This window comes from Xyrauchen texanus, chromosome 41, assembly GCF_025860055.1.
Source record: "Xyrauchen texanus isolate HMW12.3.18 chromosome 41, RBS_HiC_50CHRs, whole genome shotgun sequence".
NCBI classification, from domain to species: Eukaryota; Metazoa; Chordata; class Actinopteri; order Cypriniformes; family Catostomidae; genus Xyrauchen; species Xyrauchen texanus.
In genome coordinates, this window is record NC_068316.1 from 1,235,276 (window position 1) to 1,256,308 (window position 21,033).

General features: G+C 38.8%; 1 protein-coding gene across 1 annotated transcript in view; it reads left to right on the plus strand.

Moving 5' to 3' along the window:
* The first annotated feature begins 1,876 nt into the window (after positions 1 to 1,876).
* The window catches only part of LOC127634625 (GTP-binding protein Rheb), a 27,248-nt gene continuing 8,091 nt past the window's right edge, over positions 1,877 to 21,033 (plus strand). The window contains exons 1-5 of the mRNA XM_052114249.1: positions 1,877 to 2,114; positions 11,245 to 11,316; positions 14,907 to 14,974; positions 16,720 to 16,802; positions 18,881 to 18,937. Of these exons, the coding sequence (XP_051970209.1) occupies positions 2,063 to 2,114; positions 11,245 to 11,316; positions 14,907 to 14,974; positions 16,720 to 16,802; positions 18,881 to 18,937 (332 nt within the window). The 5' untranslated portion in view covers positions 1,877 to 2,062. The remainder of the gene's footprint in view (positions 2,115 to 11,244; positions 11,317 to 14,906; positions 14,975 to 16,719; positions 16,803 to 18,880; positions 18,938 to 21,033) is intronic.

Consider the following 21,033-nt stretch of genomic DNA (forward strand, 5'->3'; position numbering starts at 1 on the left):
GTTACTGCCTGATACACCCATCACAAAAATTGCAACCTCTACTGTTTAATATTCACCATAATGTTCCCTTGATCTGTGATATTGTGATAAATTACAACTGAATAATGTGATTTGCAATTGTGAGTTTAATATTTAATCCAATAGTAATACATATGTGATTATGGGGGCCATGAAAATGTACCGTATAGCCTAGTAATGGGCAGACAAAACCTTTCAACCTTAAAATTCTCCTTTATATATGGTGTAAATACTATGCAAAAGTTTAGATCTGTGTATTTCATATATATTTTTTGTTTGTTTGTTTTAGTTTCCAAAGCATTGATCTTCTATGCACTAAAATACCCGCGTTTTTACCATAGGAGACCGTATAACGGTCAACTAGTGTGTTACGACAGTTAGGCTCCGTTTGCGGATACCATACAACGAATGGGAAGAGCCGTAAACTGATACTACCTGTCGCAAAACTGTCTGCGATTTCCCTTATAAAACAACAATTGTATCGTAGTAAACTCCACACATAGTTCACTCCAAAAAGATTGTTTCGTGTAAAACATGTTGAAGATTGCCGCACAGCCGGTCAATTCATTAAGTGATGAGCTGCTTCCTCAAAAATGTAGCTTATTCAGCACACTGTAGCACCTCCGCCATAGAGATTCATTCAAAAAGATCTGCCTTTTATCTCCACGTGCTGTTTCGAGCCATTCAAAATAGTGAATCATTTTTTGAAGCAGTGTGTTTCAGAAAGCTTTAGAAAACCCCCCAATTTTATTTTATTTTTGAAAAAATTTCTCAATAGTGTTTCTTGAATGTGATGCACAATTGAAATATTAGGGTGACCAAACGTCCTGTTTTACCAGGACATGTCCTGTTTTCACGTCCTGTCCTGGCCATCTATTTTGTGTCTTTGATAGTATTTTGTAATAACAATTTTCTATCCATACAGAGGCATAGCCTTCTTTAAATGTATTGAAATTTACACCAAACTGGACTGCGCAACTTTAAAGCCCAGTCAAGGACCCCTGGGCACTGGTCCCATTGGCCCAGTTGGTAATCCATCCCTGACGTTAGCATGCAATGTGAAGTGTACTGGGACGAAGAAAACAAGACATTGGGAACGCCGGCCGCGCTACAAGACTCGGAGTTCTTGAGGTACGAGTGATGCGCTTCTTGTCTCTCAGTCAGAAAATTCTGAGGAATGGTGTTTGTGCACCTGCTTTTATAGTGGACTGCTTCGTGCCTAAAAGTAGGACTCAAACACCATAGACAATATTACAATATTTGCGATATTGTATAGAGGTTTCAACTAGGTCCTGTGAAAGGACACTCCCCATATGTGTTAGCACACAAGAGGTCGTTCCCTTTGTCTCAGGGAACCGAGGTTATGTACGTCACCGAGACATTCTCCCGTCACTATTACACTGTAAAAATGACCCCAAAATATATATTTTTTGTAGACATTTTTTCTTAAAGATATAGCGTTTCTTGTAATACACAATTTCAAACACTAGGGGAGTTGAACAGCGCTACACTTCTGAACTGTCCCTGATTTGTGGCCATCTGTAAACAAATACGATTGGAGTTAACAGATATTTGGGGATGTTGGCACATATTTATTAGGAAAAGTATTATATATGTGTTTTACATTGTTATTTATCTGATATGGGTTTAGCCAGTTAAACGATTTTATCTATATAAATAAAAAGGTGTGTCGTTCACTGTTGTCATCACTGACAGTTGTTATCGGCCAATCACGTTCGCTCTTACAGAGACGGGGAAAACCCCTTAGCCAATGGCTGTGCTGCTAATGGCTATAAGTCCCGCCTTTCCGGCCGAGCTCAACCAATCCAGCGGTTTCATTCATGCATAATGAACGCAGGCTTGTATGGGGAGTGACGCAGAGAGTCTGAGTACTTTCCTCGTTATTTACAAAATAAATCGCTTCGTTCGCAGGAACGAATTTATCACTTTTATTCACCAAGCTTCGCGACGCTGAACCGCAGTAGCGTCTGCTCCGGAAAAACGATCTTTCATGTCGATGTTGATGTGGTAGGAAGAAATAAAGATGCCGCAGCCGAAATCGCGAAAGATCGCCGTCCTGGGCTACAGATCTGTCGGTAAGTGGCTCGCGTGGTCGCGTTAGCGTTGTGTTTTATTTATCGTTTGAATCGTATATCGAATATATATATATATATATATATATATATATATATATATATATATATATATATATATATATATATATTTCCCCCCAATGTGGATGAGAGTCGTGCATGGTCGCGTGAGCTGAATGTCACCCCATGCGCGTGCTGCATCCCTTTACCGCGTGCATTTAAGCACGAGCGGATGCATGCATACTCTAAATGCCATTAAATGTCATAAGATACACCTTAAACATTAATGCATTTAATCAGAAACTTAATTCTGATTTTCTTCATGATAACGGTAGTGTGAATGCTGTTCTTCAGATGCATGCAGGCCCCAGTCTCAATGTAAAGTCTAAAACCGCCTTTTAAATGCAATTTATATGTAATTTTTTTTTTTTTTGTCTATTTGTCTTTTTTTATTACCTGAGTGTAAGGTGCATTAAGGACACAATTCAGGCCTGCATTCACGTACAGTATCTTCGTGCCATCTGGCGATGATGGGTGAATTTATAGATTATGATACTGGTGTTCTGAATGTGTCCTTTGAGACTGTCTCTTATATGAAGACCGGTAAAATGTGTCTTTAAGCAGAGACTAGATCAAAGTTAAAGGATTACTTCACCCTGAAATTAAAATTGTCATCATTAATTCACCCTCATGTTGTTCCAAACCTATATAACTTTCCTCTGTGGGGTGTCATGCTTATGAAATTTGTCTGATGATTAATTGTCATCTATTAATTGTCTCTAGCCCTTCGCCTCCTTGTTAGTGTGCCCGCCTTCCATGCCGGAGACCCCGGTTCTTGCTCGGAGAGGGACCGGTTACATGCTTAATACACATACACCCAAGAAATCATCTATTCATATTTAAATCAGAATATGATGCGATTAAAATGGGGATACGAATTGACTGTCATACCTCTTTAAGTAGTATGTGTGCTAAATAAGGCTAGTTTCACACATCCTACGTGAGCTGGGTGTGAGCAGCGCGTTTTCATTTCTGCACCTATGTTAACAGATTACACCCTTCACATTGCGAGCTTGAGTCGCAAGGGGGACGCATCCCAGACGCGGCAGTGAGCGGATAGTTTTGGCGCCGCGTGGCTCACGCTGAACTCAGCGGCTCTAGAAAACTAAAATAATCAGGAGATTATAGTAAAGACGTAAAGGCAAATAAACTATTTAAATCGAACTTACTATACACTACAATGTATAGGTCTACATGCATACATACAAACAAGCACAAAATAACCCCAAAAAAATGAAGCAATATTATTTATTATTCTAAGAATTTTGCCGTGTGTATATATAGAGAGAGATAATTTAGAGGAGATATTAACTGGTATTTCACTGGTATTAAAATGAATGGGAGAAGCCTGCCTGCCCGAGAGCGCTCCAAAGATGACCACTGAGTGGACTGACTTGCCTTGAAGGGGCTTGGATATATTAACCAATCACGACCAAGTATGCTGATAAACAAGTGTACGTAACTGCCCACCGTTTCCATAGGAACCTAGAAAAGAGACGCAACATGTTGCTTCACGCCGTGCTCTCATAGTATGTGTGAATCCGCCATAAGAATTAATTTATTCTTATTTAACTAGTAAGCATATTATACAATTTAATAGATATTATTTCATTCAAGGCTTTAAGTTGGGAAATATTGCACAGGGGTAGAATGACATGAAAAATAATATTTTAAATACTTTGTCTATTAGTGCAGCTATTTGAGATTATGTGAACATTGAAGTAAAACCTTTGCGCTTATATAAAACATAAGTTTATTTGGCATGCTCGTGTAATAATGACAGTGAAAAATGAGACGTGCATACAGGTTACATATTTATGGCATTTCTATATTCACAAAAAATTCCCATATTTGGGGGGTCCTGAGTATCTGAGCGAGTATTGGCGCTGACTATCACACCTGGAGTCGTGAGTTTGAATCCAGGGCGTGCTGAGTGACTCCAGCCAGGTCTCCTTAGCAACCAAATTGGCCCGGTTGCTAGGGAGGGTAGAGTCACATGGGGTAACCTCATTGTGATGAACTATAATGTGGTTCTCACTCTCGGTGGGGCGTGTGGTGAGTTGTGTGTGGATGCGGCGGAGAATAGCGTGAAGCCTCCACATGCGCTACGTCTCCGTGGCAACGCGTTCAACAAGTCACGTGATAAGATGCGCGGATTGACCGTCTCCGATGCGGAGGCAACTGAGATTCATCCTCCGCCACCCGGATTGAGTCGAGTCACTACACCACCACGAGGACTTTGGGAATTGGGCGTTACAAATTGGGGAGATTTTTTTTTTTAAATTCCCATATTTGGTTGGGAAAATGTGGTTGGAATTTGTTGTCATAAATAAGTCTCGGTTACCAGTCACTTTCATTAACCATGTTCATCATGGGGAAAGAAAAGTTGCCATGACTGGTTAATGTAAAGTTTCCATTTTATTCTGAAGATCTCCATTTGTGTTCCACAGAAATATGGGTTTGGAACAACATGAGGGTGAGTAAATAATGACATAATTTTTAGCTAAACTATCCCTTTTATGGCATGAAGATGGTAGGACAAGTGTATTTGGATTTAAAATGTCCGACACACATATTTCCCACATGCCCACTTGAGTTTGATCCTGATCTGGTCGATTTCGTTGTAACAGCGACCGTTTAGAGCAATTGTATTCTCTCTGCAATAACTCACTGGTTTGCTGCTACACACTAAATGATGCGTGTGCATCACAGTTGAGAGAACATGCGAACATCACATCAGGACACATGTGTTGACTTTAGCCTTTGGAAACGGTTTACGCTGTACATACGCTAACTGCTGCCTTCATGAAATCATAGTGTACACAGCGGGCAAAACCGTTGACATGTACTTTTAGGCTTTGTTCACCCTGCACACAATGCTGATTGTTTTGTTTTTCGTTTGAATGTCCGCCCTGTCATTGTTTGGATGAAATGGGATCCGATTGTTCAGACAGTGTAGTTAATTTCTGGGATATATACATTGAGACTGTTGAAATGACTTGAGCATTAGCAATTTTATCTTTATGGAACATGTTTGGAGAAATACGACCCTTAAACGCAACTTCAGGAAAAGTAATTGTGTGTTTATAAGATTAATTTGTGGTTTAATGAAGCTTATACGGTTCAGTTCAGGCCTCAATATGGCAGATGCATGTGAACTTTAACCTGTAGATAATGTGACTTATATTTGTACCTCCAATTTAGCCATTTGGGTTGTTAAGGCTAACTTGAGCCAACTTTTGTGTATTTAATTATAAAAATTATAAACTCGGATTGAATCATTTCCACTAGCTTCCATATTTTCTATACAGTAAGAGTAAATTAAGAGTAATTCACCCAAAAAATGAAAACTCACCATCATTGTCATTCTAAACTAGAGCCCGACCGATACCGATTTTTATATTATATTTAAATTCACCGATTACCGATACGGTGGCCCATATAGTTAATTTTTGAGCTGGAATGGAAACAGACCTTTTATATGTGGATTTTGCGCTGATATGACTATGCTAATGTACTTAGAAGGCTGCTTTCTTAAACAAATATTTTTATCAAAGAATATTTGACATTATTATTATTATACTTTGTCATCAATTTCTAGAAATGAACACTGAGAAATAAAGAATAAATAAAAATACAATAAATGGCTTAAAAACATCAGTACTGTATGTATGTTCAGTATCAGTCAGTTGCTGACCATTAAAATAAAGAATAAATAGTTAAATAAACATCCGTACTGTTTAGTATCAGTCTTATGCTGACTGTATTAATTGTTAGGGTCAGGTTGTAACACAAGAAGCATTTACACCTGTCGGGTCAAGAGATAAACGGCGGCAGCGGTGTTGCACCTTATTCTGCTATACAAGTTCAGGGAAAGTTTCAACGGTGGAAAACCAGACTTTAAAATATTACATTTTATAAATGCAACGACTGGAATTGTTCAGTTGAAGGAGGTACCAAACTGTGAATACATGTTTACACATTAGCTTCCACTCAGCTGACAATCTATGGAAGTAGCTACATGGTTAGCTAGTTAGCTATGAGCTTGTTGCCACGGATAGTAAAAGATGGACCAGCATTGCTTCTCACCAACTAGGTAACAACGCTGTATGAAATCAACACTCAACAGACACGATCCACCACTGCATCGTTGTCTGCTGAGCTGCAAAAAGATGCCCTGATGTTTACCTTTCAATCTGCTACATTACTGACTGCACTGACAAACTATAGCTGACTAACACAACAAACAGATGTGATAAACGGGAGTGACATGGTTGTTAGGGACAGGGTTAACGTTATATTAGATATATTGAAAAGGGAAAATGATTGAGGTCATTGTTTATTAACTTTCCAGTGTGTATTTCACAAACTAGTTAGCAACTTACCGAGAAGACACCGCTTAACTCCGCACTGTCTGCAGAGCCACCATCAGCTCTGTAAACAATGGATTCGGAGCACGCTCTGCTCGACAAACTATGTAATGACACCAATTATAAAGCATTGTTTTCTGCATTATATGAAATGAAAAATAGTTTTGATATCTGCACATATCGGTACACATATACACCAATACCGATATATATCGGTGAAAGGCTAATATCAATAATATCGGCCGACTGATATATTATGATATACTGCGTGTTAGTCATGTTCATTACTGTCAAGCTCAAAACATTTAATTAAAGAACCATAAAAACACAATTAAAGTAGTTAATATGACTCGTGCATTTTATTCAAAGACACTTGAAGACGTGCGAGATTGTGCCCGGTGCCGCCCGCAGCGTTGGTCTGAGTTCACACTCACTTGATTCTATCGAACCCCGGTTCATTTGCGTTCATCTTACGTCATCACAAACACGCACGGAGAATGCTACGCGACTCATCATACTTTGTTATTTTGGTGCCATTATGCACAGCAGAGTGAAGGACAACTGCGTATATGTGCGCTTCATGGAGTAACTCATGAGGTGTCCAGTGGAAGCGGCTTGCTGCTGCTCGCCAATGGCGTTTTTTGAGGAGATGGCTGATTGCAGTTCATTTGCATCTTTGTTTACACCGCACGCTTACTCGCGCTCGTGTCCAAGGTGAGGTTATCGCCACTGTCATCTCCTATTATACCCTGTATTTATAACCCATAATAGTGTTTATAAGGTGTACAGACAGACAGTATTTATAGTGTTAATTGTACTTGTATGTCATTGTGATGTCATAATATGTTTGGGACTTTCCGGAATGTTTGGATCCTCGTGTGTTGTCGGAACTAATTATGTCGTCATCAGCTAAAGCGCATGCGCAGGTTACTTTACTTCCTGAACGAGTGCGCACCCGAGTCAGAGCTGCTTTCACATTCATGGAAATCGCGCTACAGTTCCTTAGCAACCGAACTCAAACCACCTCGCCCGGCCGCCTGGAAGCGGAGGACAGCTGCCGACTGCGAGGGGAGAAGGGGCTCCTAACCGACCGCCTGGAGCGGTCAGGGCCGCTGCCAGGGGTGGAGGAGTCCCCTACCAGCCGCTGAAACGTGGCAGGGTCTGAGACCGCGAGCGGGGACGGGCTCGCTGCCGACCGCCTGGAGCGGGAGAACCGCTGCCAGGGACAGGGGAGACCCTTTCTGTTCCCCAAGAATTTCGTCCACTAGGGGCTGGAGGACTGCCTCCAATCTGCCCGGAGAGGCGCGGCTGTCGTCCGTTAGAGGGTGGAGGAGTGGCCGAGGAACAAGCTACGGCGTATCTGAGAACTGGCGAGTAAGATTTATTTAGATTTTTTTTTTGACAACATAAATTATATTTTAATAATAAACTTAAACTGAAGACACACACACACACGACGGACATGTCCGTATACGATCTCTCTCTCCCGCGCACAATCCTCCACAGGCGGCCTTTATCCCTCTCGGAGGCTTGATTAGCCTGATAAGGAACCGGATGTGTATAATCACGACCCGGCCCTGCCACAGAATTATTCTCAACAGGCCTGTAACATAAGAGTTAACAAAATCAGACATAGAACAAAATCAGCACCACGGACAGCTCTATTCTCTGATCACTGAACCCTCGACAGTCAAATAACTAAACTGAAAACATGTTCATTAACAGCCACAAGCTACTAACGTTATCAAAATAGCTCTCATTCAATTGAGGAGATTTTAGGCTACTTAAGCCCATTAAACATGGAAAACATCAAGCAACATCAGCTATGGACAGCGCTGTTTTGTCACCGTATCAAATGTTTAAAATCACTTCCATATAGGCCTACGCTAAGCAAAACTCTGATTGCCGATTTTGACTCTTCGTATTCATCGCCCCTACATCAGCGGGAACAATGAGTCGATGCGAAGCTGCACGGTAGAAAGTATTAAACATAAATGGTCCTCCAACTTCAGCCTTGATCGGTATTTGCTTTTAAGCAGGATCAAAGCGGAAACTCGCATAAGTAAGTGGAGGTGAAGGGGATGAGGACTTTCATAACCTTTCGAGAGCGGTGGGGAAACTCAGTCCTATCCGTAAATCAATGCGATATGATGCAACAGTCACCTTCGCATTAACAGAGCTGTAAGTCTGGATGACTCTTTAGTGTTTGCAATTCTTTCAGCTTTCTGTCAAAATATTCCAGTGGCTTTTCCACCAGACTAGAGCTTGACCTCAATGTGACGCCGGAGCTTACAGTGCCTCATACGATCATTTACTAGCACCTCTTTGCAAATAACACACTGTTGCAGCGGCGCATCATCGGGACCGTTCCACGGAAATCCCAACTTTAAGTATTCGGAAGGAGTGGTGGTGGTGGTGGTGTAGTGGTCTAAACCACATGACTGGTAAACTTGTAATCAGAAGGTTGCTGGTTTGTTGTCTATCGGATAAATGGACTTAACAGTTGTGAAAGTGGTACTTGCCTATAGGCTACATGATGAGGGAAACCATCCGAAACACTTCTTTATTGACACCTTGACTTCCCTTATTCTTTGTTCCTTTGTTCAGAACAGTGAAAACGCTTTTGTACCTCTCTGTACAGTTTAAACATTCCTAAATAAATTAATGATCTGAACAAAATACGGTAAGCTACAAAATATTGGTATCAGCGATTAGTTTATAGAGAACATAGTACTACTCCGTAGTTATAAACTGCCTAAAGATTTTTCAAAACATCAAGAAAGCTAGTCACACGCGTTAGAACGACATGAGGGTGAGTAAATGATGACATCATTTTAATCGTCAGTGAACTTCGGGCTTCATGTTTGAATGTCCATTTGAAATACAATATTTCTGCACTCCCTCTAGGATGCCTGTTTCCATATCGTTGTGTACATTAAGGATCTGCGTGTCCACTTCACTTGTTTCAGCGTCTATTTATAGAGCCCATGATGATGCTGGAAATGCGATGTGCTTCCATTAAAACGGAGGGAAGTCTGGTTTGAGACGAGAGGCCGAATGATTCGCTGGATGTCGAGTGTTTTAGAGTCAACATGGAAATAAGAACTGACCCCGTTTACACGCTTAAAGGGACCGTTCAACCAAAAATGGAAATGATGTCATCATTTACTCATTGTAAATGTTGTTCCATACCCGTATGACTGAGGAACACAAAAGGAGATGTTTGGCAGAATGTTTGCCTCAGTCACCATTCACTTGTGTGGTATTCAAAGAGGGGAACGTTCATTCTGGAATGTCGCGATGTTCCTGTGGGCATTTTCGTGTGAATGAGGCCTCACATTTACAAATGCTGGTTTCAGAGAGGAACTAGCCGTTGTTATAGCAACAGGCTGCAGGGCAAATCTGCCCACACTGTGTGTGTGTGTGTGTGTGTGTGTGTGTGTGTGTGTGTGTGTGTGTGTCCTGCACTACTATTACTATGGCAGTTTCATTACAAATGCTCTTTTGAATGGGAACCTGGCAAAAACTGTTTATTCAGACAAAGAGAAGCTTATAACATTCATTCTATGGGTGAATCTCTTGAAACCTGTCAGGGAAGATTTGTTTTGCCCTCCTATGGTATTGAAAAATGTCATGTATATTTCTAAATTGTACCATTAATTTGCATTTAAAATAAGAATAAAAATGACTACACTTCTATAAGTTAAAACATGAAGAAAATATGAGAATGTGGCATCATTTGGAAGCAGATTGCTTTGATCTGGTGAACAAAATATAAATAACATGACTTGAAAATCATCAGCCAGTAGCTCCTACGGTGTAGTCTCATGACTTGTGTCACAAGATGTGCATTTGGAGATGTATTTAGACATTATCAAGCTATAATCTTAGTTTAGAATTTTAAAATGTATTTGAAGTGTCAGTTTTTGCAGTTAATGTCATTATGACGCAATCAAACCTGACCATGGTGTTACAAACAGACACAATAAACATTTTTATACCAATAATTCATTAAAACGTAATAAATCAAAATGCTTAATAATATCAAGAAAATGAACATCAAGGAATGTGTTTGTGCTGAATTGTGACAGATTGTTTTGTCTTTACAAATGTAAAAAAAAAAAGCTCTGTGTTATAGTCTCACCAGTTCATTTTTGTGTGTATAATTGTGAGTGTGTGTGTGTGTATGTGTATGTTTGGCACTGAGGATGTTTTAAAGTCTCACCCTGTTATTGTTTTTTTTTCTTCTTTCTGGAATGTGGTTGATTTAGTGATTTTGTATTTGACAGATAAAAACAAATCTCAGTTTTTTTTGGTCCGTCCCATTCATTTTCAATGGTCGGTCAGTTTTGACCGTGAATACCAAAGGTGTCTCTTATTTTATGTATTTCTGTACAACCACTTAGACGAATCAAGCCAAGTTTTGTTTTTTTTTTTTTTATATTGCAAAAGAAGGAAAATTCACCTAGTCTTTATCCTGCTCAGATAAAGGAATTTTTCTGAAATGAAATAAAAATTTATTTTTGTTAAAACAAATGACCGAATACCATGTGTGTGCTTAACCCTCCTAAGCATAGACTAATAACATGTCATTTAAAATGTATAGCTAGTCTTTCCACAGAGCTTGACATGAAAATGCATGTAAATAAGTAGATGTTTACACTTTGACACTCTTTTAATACGGTTGCGTTTCTCTGTTTCAGGGAAATCCTCCTTGACGATACAGTTTGTGGAAGGCCAGTTTGTGGACTCATACGACCCAACTATTGAAAACAGTGAGTGTGTTTTTAACATATGCATGGTTGGGAGTCTAAATTAGGAATACATAAAAAAAAAATATTAAATGCTTCTCATGATATTCACGCTGGTTGGCTGATGATACTGAACGGTTGTTCATATGGAAATGTGAAGTTAAAGCAATGTTCTGGGTTCGAATCAATTTGTTTAATTGACCGCATTTGTATGTTGATTACCCCAAAATGTAATTTTGACTCGTCCTTTTTTAATTTATACATATTTTATTAATTTAATAAAGCAAAAATCATTATTTTGTAGTCCAATACTCTAACCCACACAAAAAAAAAATCAAGTAATCCATTGCTCATAACTTAAAATTTAAGTATGATGCTTTTTTTTTTTTTTAAATAAACAGTATGCATTAATAAAAATTGATAAAAAAAAATAAAAAAAACATTCCCACTCAACCGAAGCTTACATGGAAACCAATGCAGATGGCATTAGAGAAACAATGAGTTTCTTGAGGAAAGTTTATAATAATAATAATAATAATAATAATAAATATAGCTGCAAGCAGCAATTACAGGGTTCAAGTGGCATAGGGACTTTAAGTGGATGTGCTACAAGATTTAAAGTATCATTCTGCTAGCCTGCAAGCACCTAAAATAGAGAGAAAGCAATCTTAGCTAAATACCAAGAGATATAGCCTTTTAACATGTCTGACTGTTATAGTGCCACCAATGCTCATATTTCCCTTATATAGCCATTCCAAATAAAAACGTTATGTTTTTATATATATATAATTATTGATCTAGGGAGTTCAAAGGATTTTACTACACTGTTTTTTTTTTAGTTATAACCCTAGGACTAGTTCACAAAATCGTTTTTTTTAAATAATCTTAAATACTTACACGGAAGAATACGTAACCATTCACACGCATGTAAAACGTGACAACACAAACATTGACTTTTTATCAAATGTGCTCTTCCAATTTCACAGATTTAACACACACACATATACTTGTCTGATTAGCTTCTGAGTTTCACGTACCGCTTCATTTTTCTTTTGTTGACCATAAAAGCAGATCCTCGTCCGTTGGTTTGCATGACTCCAACAAGATCCGAATACCAATATTCGGTATAATTCAATAATAATCTAAATATTACAAGTGTTATATGTAACTGCGAGATGTGGTAAGAGATTGAGAGGGAAAGTACAGTAATTTAGCATTTCCTGTGGTAGGAAAATGCGGGTCTCGGCGAGTATTGACTCTGAATATCACCGCTGGAGACGCGAGTTTGAATCCAGGGCGTTCTGAGTGACTCCAGTCAGGGCTCCATAGCAACCATATTGTCCCGGTTGCTAGGGAGGGTAGAGTCACATGGGGTAACCTCCTCGTGGTGGTGATTAGTGGTTCTCTCAATGGGGCATGTGGTGAGTTGTGTGTGGATCGTGGAGAGTAGCATGAGTCTCCACATGCTGTGAGTCTCCGCGGTGTCATGCACAACGAGTCACGTGATCAGATGCGCCGATTGACGGTCTCAGAAGCGGATGCAACTGAGATTCGTCCTCCGCCACCCGGATTGAGGCGAGCAACCGCGCCACCACGATGACTTACCCAGTAGTGGGAATTGGGCGTTCCAACATTGGGTAGAAAAACGGACCTTTTTTTTAAAGATACAAGATTTGGTGGTTCCTTACAAATACAAAGAGTCGTCCATAGAACAGTAAGTGAAATCAGAACCATAATCGCCAAATTCCTCACTACTGTATTCCCAACATTACAAATATATTTGGGAAAATCAATATCAACACTAAATGTACTTGGCTGTGGCCTCCTGCACCGTGTGTGTGTGTTCTATGCAAGAGTAAACATTGGTTTGCCATTGTTTAGCTTCAGTTGTGTGACACAGATCTGTTGTCAGGATGATGTAACTGGAGGAAAGCCAGGTGTATTTCTGTCATGTTTTATTGTGCTCTGCATGAATGACGTGGATACGACAGTAATGCACACACACGCATGCACTTCATCAGCAGATTCTCTGTGCATTACGGATTGATGCTGCAATCATGCACCAGTTTACATGCAGCGCATGAACTGCAGCTCCCGCAAGGTCACTTTGAGGAAGTGTTATAAGTAGACCACACATGGTCTTCATTATTTGTGATGGGAGGTTCTTAAAGGGGCGGTTCATAACGGCTGCAGCTGTCCATCAATTATACAGTGGACTCTGGGTTGGATGAACTAATGTGGGTGTGGTTAAAGGGATTGTTCACGCAAAAATTCAAATTCTGTCATGTCATTCCAAACCAGTATGACTTTCTTTTCATAAAACTCAAAAGGAGATGTTTAGGAGAATGTCCAGAATGCTGTTTTACATATTGGAGACTGGGGATTGAAATGCTTGAAGAGGAAACACCATAAACCCTTTAAGCTCGAATGGACTAATAATCATGACAATTTTACAAATACAGTCTTAGTTACACCACGCTTCCTCCGCTGATATCTACTGTCTGTAATGTACTGTTTGGGTACATTTTCCTGTTTTAAAAGCTGCTAAAAGGGCCGAGCTGATAGATCGGATGATATTTGATTATGTTGAGATCTGGATTGGCCAATGTGATGAGGAGTAGGGGCGTGGACGGGCTGTGCTGTAGTCAGCGGATCGGCGGGAGAGCGAGATAAAGGGGAGCCGGAGATTCCAGTTTGAGAGACAGATAGAGACACACACACACACACAAACACACGCGGCCGCTGTGTGCGCTTTTTGTTGTTTAAAGTTCATTTTATGCTTTTAAAGTTTACGTTGACTTTTCTGGCGGTTCCCAGCGAGTCCTCCGACCCCTGGCGGATGGCAGCGGTTTCTCCGACTCCCCGCGGCCGTCAGCAACTCCTCGGTCCCCTGGCGGATGGCAGCGGTTCCTCCGACTCCCCGCGGCCGTCAGCAACTCCTCCGTCCCCTGGTGGATGGCAGCGGTTCCTCCGACTCCCCGCGGCCGTCAGCATCTCCTCCGTCCCCTGGCGGATGGCAGCGGTTCCTCCGACTCCCGGCAGCAACTCCTCCATCCCCTGGCGGATGGCAGCGGTTCCTCCGACTTCCGGCAGCAACTCCTCCGTCCCCTGGCGGATGGCAGCGGTTCCTCCGACTTCCGGCAGCAACTCCTCCGTCCCTTGGCGGATGGCAGTGGTTCCTCCGACTCCCGGCAGCAACTCCTCCGTCCCTTGGCGGATGGCAGCGGTTCCTCCGACTCCCGGCAGACGGCAGCGGCGAGGACTCCACAGCATTGGATCCTTTCTCCTTCCCGTGTTTCGGCACCAATGTAACCGGTTTCACAGGAAGGTTGAGGAGGAGGCCGGAACCAGCAGAACAGTCAACATAACTTTAATGACATAAATCAACTTGAGCATAAAACAAACATAAACGCACATGCACAAACAGCACTGCCGCGTGTGCCGCTCTCTCCCGAACTGGCATCTCCAGCTCCCCTTTATTTCTCTCCCGCTGATTAGGTGACAGCGCCGGCCGTACACCCTCCTCCTCATCACAGCCTATAACTGAGCTATACCTTTTCAAATATTCGTTTTAATGAGCTCATTCAGTCTGTGCATTTCTCTTTTCTCTGCAGCATTTACTAAAATGATCACAGTGAACGGTCAGGAGTATCACCTGCAGCTAGTGGACACAGCAGGACAGGTGAGAGCGATCGAGGATTAGATCACGATTCTTGATGCACATTTCAAAAACCACGGCAAGCAACGCAGTCCTTGCACATTTAACAAGTTAAACATTAATGTAACTTAACAAATTACATTAAAACTATTTCATGGATGTAACCTTCAATGTTTCTCTAAGAAGTATTACTTATACTAAAAATAAGTAAATATAAATTTTTCAGTTAAGTAAATGGCTAATAACAAAATAAACATATGGGTCATCCAAGATTGTGCAAGGTGACTAAAAATATTTTAATAAGCTAGTTTAAAACACGTGTCAAGATCGAAGACATGTAATGTTGATTTTACACATTTTTAAAAAACATTTATAGCATTTTCTACAAGACATTTAATGACTTTAAAAATGTTTTTTAATGAAATACTTTCCTTGCACCTTGAATACATGAGTACGCAATTTAACACATTTCAAAAGTGTTTTCAAACATATGTTTCAATGTGAAAAATATTAGGAGTCAGGAATATCATATATATATTTTATATGATTTTATATCATATAAAAATAAAGTTACCAAAGGAACAAAACATTCGTTTAAGTTCTATAGTGCTGTAATGGATCATGGAAAATGTTGTCCATACCGCTAGAGGGCGCCGCGTGCTTACACAATGCCGACTGAAGAGCTGATTGCAGTCTATTTTTAAATGCAGCCATCTTTAGTAATCACACAAGACCATATCGTGATTTCAATCTTAACTCGATCAATCGTGCAGCTTTACTGAATAACATACCGATGTCTCAGAAGTCCAAGTTTGCTGTTTTAAAAGCGTTTAGTTGGTTTTACTTCCATGTATTGGTAAGTGGCAGTTTCACAAGAGTCACGTAATGAAGGTTTTTTTTTTTTTATAAATGAACCATCGGGTTTTCATGCTTAAACCGATTTGTCGATGGTTTTAATTTGGTCATTAATTGGCTGATAAATTGGTGCATCCCTAGATTTAATGATATGATATTTTTTTTTTTTTTAAATCTTCACTCAAAGTCTTGCGACTCTAAAGAGGTCTTCTCTGTTTCTTTTTTGTCACATGACAACAAAATTGCTACTTACATGTTAATTACATCACATGACTTTGATTTGCTGGACAAAAGTTTTTCAAATATGAATCAAAAATTTTCACTGCTTATTTTTTTTGAAAAATAATATAAAAAAAAAAAAGCACAACATTTATTTTTTTTAAATGTCAGCTTTAAATGAGACTTTAATTTTGTTTTTACTGTCTTTGAGTTGTTTACACCCTTGGCTGGACTGGTAATCTGGCATAACAGGCATTTTCCTGGTGGGCCGACTCACTTTGGGGTGGAGTGACCATCTCCATCGGGAGAACCGAGTGGGCCGGTGGGTCGGCCGTGAAATGGGCCGATTGGGCCGCGATAAGCAAAAATGACCCACCCGCATTATGCAGAACAGACCACAAAATGTTGCAGCGATATGCAGGACAGCGAACCCCCCCCCAAGTTTTGGCCCAGTTGCCATGTAAAATCCCGGGCTGATTATCAGCTTGGTACCGAAGTGCTGGTACTTTTAACAATATATTGTACTGTTGACTTCATCTAGATCAAGAATTATAACATATACCCTTGTGAGTCATGAAGCCGGGGTGTGAAGCAACACAAAAGACAGACAGTTGTATTTTATAATGGAAACATTTAGTCATTAATGTTTTTAAAAATGAATTTAAAGTTTTGTGTTTGGTTGATTGTGTTTGCAGGACGAATACTCAATTTTTCCACAGACGTACTCCATAGATATCAACGGTTACATTCTGGTCTATTCAGTCACGTCAAATAAAAGGTAGGTGCATTTAAATCTTTGTTTCCTCAGAGGTGTTAAACTCTGCGTCATGTGAAAACAAAAATAATTTTGAACTTCAGAAGTTTTTAAATTCGTTCTGATCACCCCGTCTAATATCTGTCATAGAGTTTGTGAATGAAACATTGTGGCCAGTTGAAATGTGACATTATTTCACGAAGACTCTCAGATGATCAGATCGCAGAATATAAATAACCATGTCATGCACAGCCAGTAGAGGACTGTAGACACATACTCTGTAGTCGGATTACTTTTTTATATTTTAACACAAGATATGCATTTAGATATATATTTAGACATTATTAAACTATTATTTGTCGAAGTTTAGCATTTGAAATGTATTTGAAGTGTTTTTGCAGTTTGTCTTTATGCTGCAATCAGACCTGACCATGGTGTTACAAAGAGACACAGAATAACATTTTATACCAATCATTTATTTCAAACATAATAATTTAATAACTCAATGTAAATGCATATTAGGAATGCACAGATACCGTTTTTTCTATTCCGATATCAGAAATCTCAGTATCGGCCGATCCGATACCCGTGTTGTTGTTTATTGCATGATCAGTTTATAATATCTTTACATTATTGGGGTTACTCTTTAATATGTAAAGAAACACAAACCTCTAACTACACTTTATTTCAATATAAATGTATCGCTTATTTATTTTTTATTTTTTGCTAAATATTTCAGCTTGTATCTGGACTTTAAAGGATTCAGATCTCTTTTTTTTGTTCAATTTAGTTGAAACATTTTGTCTCACTTCATTCACAATAATGTTTTGGAAGCCATTCAACTTAAATATTATCATCATTTGTAAACTATGTTAATAATAATAATGTATCTCAATCGTGAACTTTTTAACCCCTCACGCTTTTATTTTGACATTCTGAAGTCTCCAGGACGTCCCGTATGTGTTTGTTTGTGGGCTAGTTCACAGTAGTTTAATTCACATTCTGATCTGAATAAGATTCGGCTCCTCTGGTGCCGTTCTCAATGTATATTATAAGTGACCCGAACTATTGAGCATCTACATCTGAGATGTTGTTCATGAGTAGCGTGCAAATGTTGCGCCACGAGTGTGTGTGTGTGTGTGTGTGTGTGTGTGTGTGTGTGTGTACAGAGCAGCGCCATTCACTGACACGCTGGAGCTGCACATACTATATATTTACTGATGAAACAGTCTTTTGTGATTCAGATCTGTCGCATGTCTTCAAGTGTCTTTGAATAAAATGCACGAGTCATATGAACTACTTTAATTGTTATTTTGTCATTTTTGGAGCTTGACTGTAAAGAACATGACTAACACACAGTATCGGATTTGTATCGGGCTCGTCGGACCGATACCCGATCCGTTTAAAAGCTTATCGGAGCCGATATCGATCCAGGTATCAGATCGGTGCATCCCTAATAATAATGTCCAGAAAATGAACATCAAGAAACCGAAATTAACTGCAAACTCCTGAAAATTCACTTAGAGTATAAAACAGAGGAATCAGAGTAAATATTTTGCAATTTCAAACTTTCTATAGTAAAAAGTTATTTTTATTAAATGTGTGTTTCTGGGTATGTTTTGCACTGAGGATGATTTAGAGTCTCACCCTGTCATTTCTGTCTGCTTTTTATTGAAATGTTTTATATATCAAATACAATCAATCAGCCACAATGCAGAAAACAATGTTTTTGGTCTTTCCCATTCATTTTCAGTGGTCGTCACGAATACCCAAAGTGTCTTTTTTTTTTTTTTTTTTTTTTTCTCTCCTCGACCACTTAGACTTATCCAATGAAGCCCAATGTTTGTTTGTTTTTTGGTGTTGTATGTTCAGATGGCAAATGGAGGAAAATTAGTTTTGGTCAATAATGACCGAATACCAAATAGGGTTAAACTTGTGAAGCTGGTAAAACAGTTTTCAGGACTGTGGATCATTTGGATCATCTTCCATCTGCACATTTTGTCTGTTCGTCATCTGTGAACTTTCATTTAGTGTTTCGGTCTTATTTCACCCATTATTGATGGTTTGAGAATTATGATCTTCTGTCTCTCTTTTCTTTGCAGTTTTGAAGTAGTAAAAGTTATCCATGAAAAGTTGTTGGATATGGTGGGAAAAGTACAGTAAGTTTAAATATATTCTTTATTCATCATTTGCAAAACTCAATGTATTGAGGAGACTGTTGGGATATTAAAGTCAACATGAAACCGTGTGCGCAACCCATTTGACGTGGAGGAAAAGGGGCGGGGTTTTGGATGGTGTAAAGCGTCTCTATGACAGGATGTTGAGAAATAAAAGGGCTTGATGATGTATTTTATTTTGATGAAAGATTAGTCAAAAATTTTCTTGGAGGAACACGCACTGATTGTACATTTTCTAAAGTTATATTCATTCCAAATTCTTTTTTTCTTCTTCTCTGAATTCCGTGATTTTAAATTTTAAATACATTTTATCAATCGCAAAAAACTGCCTATTCAAATGTAATGAATCGAACTGTAATCAAACGAGAACAAAACGATTACTTGTCAACATTCCATTGCATTATTTGATATTAAACATTCCATTGCATTATTTGATATTAAACATTCCATTGCATTATTTGATATTAAACATTCCATTGCATTATTTGATATTAAACATTCCATTGCATTATTTGATATTAAATGAAGTGCTTAAAAACTGATCAGCACAATTCAAAACCCAAAGTGCTGCACGTCAAGCGTCACACTTTTAATATTAGTAGCGATGAAACTCTTGCTTGTGAGATATTGCTTAAATATTATGTTTTTATTATTATAATTTGTATATTATAATTATTACTGCTGCAACTACTACATTGAATATTACATTTTACTATACAGAAGTAGCTCTGATACCAACATTGTGGCTTCGTTGCGATACCTCGGTATTGATACTAAATCAATACTATAATCAATAAATAAAAAGCCTCAGATTTTTTTATGAAATTACATAGAAAATTACTCTACTAAAAGAACTGCAGTAAGTCTCACAGATACAAATTATGCATTTTAATTTTTAATGTTAAAAGTTTAAATTAAATATTATGATCAAATTGATACATAACAGCTTTTCTCAAATAAAAAAAAATATAATTTATGAAAATAAATGTGATTACATGTGGCACAAGACGGCTGAATCACAATATGCTAATGAAACGCATGCTTTTTTTATATTGGTTTCAGATAATAATATTAAAACATCCATTTAATATTATATATTTGTTAATATGAGTATTATTGCTACTTTTGAGTAGTACATTTGTATAGAGTAGTTTTATTTTTCTGTCTTCAATTTCACTCATCCAGTTGAATAGAGCTTTCACTAAAGCGGGACTTTTATTTTGACAGACCTTTGAGTTCTTCCTGTTTGTAACGGGCTAGTTATATCAAGCTACCGCCCACGGCTGGTGAAGAGATCCGCCCTCGTTAAAACCTGAGCGAGCCGTGCACAGTCCGCCATCTCTCGCTAGAGCCGCTTGTGCTAATTCCATAACAATTGGTTACGATATAAACGGATCGGCGTCCTCCACAGTCCCACTCGAGTGGTCATGCAATGAAGATTTTCCGTGTAATAAAACGGTAATTATTTCAAAAACGAGCTGTGAAACGCTTTTTCAATTTCATGCGTCTAGTTAAATTTAATTTATAATACATTTTTGCTTATCGCTCCCCATTCGGCACGTTTCGCGGCCAACAAACCGGCCCGATCGGTTCTCCCGATGGACCAAAGGGCGTCGGCCCACCGGGAAAATGCCCGGTATGCCAGATGTCCAGCCCAACTTGAAAGGTACTCCTTACTGTGACTCTAATATTTTGTCTCGTCTTTACCCCTATATTACCTTGCTATATGGGCTTATGTGCTTATTAAACTGCACAAGACAATGATTTAATTTAATATATATATATATATATATATATATATATATATATATATATATATATATATATGTATATATATATATATATATTAGTCACAGTGAATAAAGTGTTAATACTGTTGAAGTTCATGCAGACCGTATATTAGCTAATTAAATCTCAGCCATGTGTGGTTCAGTCATCACACTAGGTAATATCACAATTATAATTTGAATATTTGTGCATTTATACATTCATTTTATGCCAAATATGTCCTTGATATTTCGCGTTTGACGGTTAATTCCAAGTCATGTTGACTATTGATAAATTAAGTCAAGTTTAAA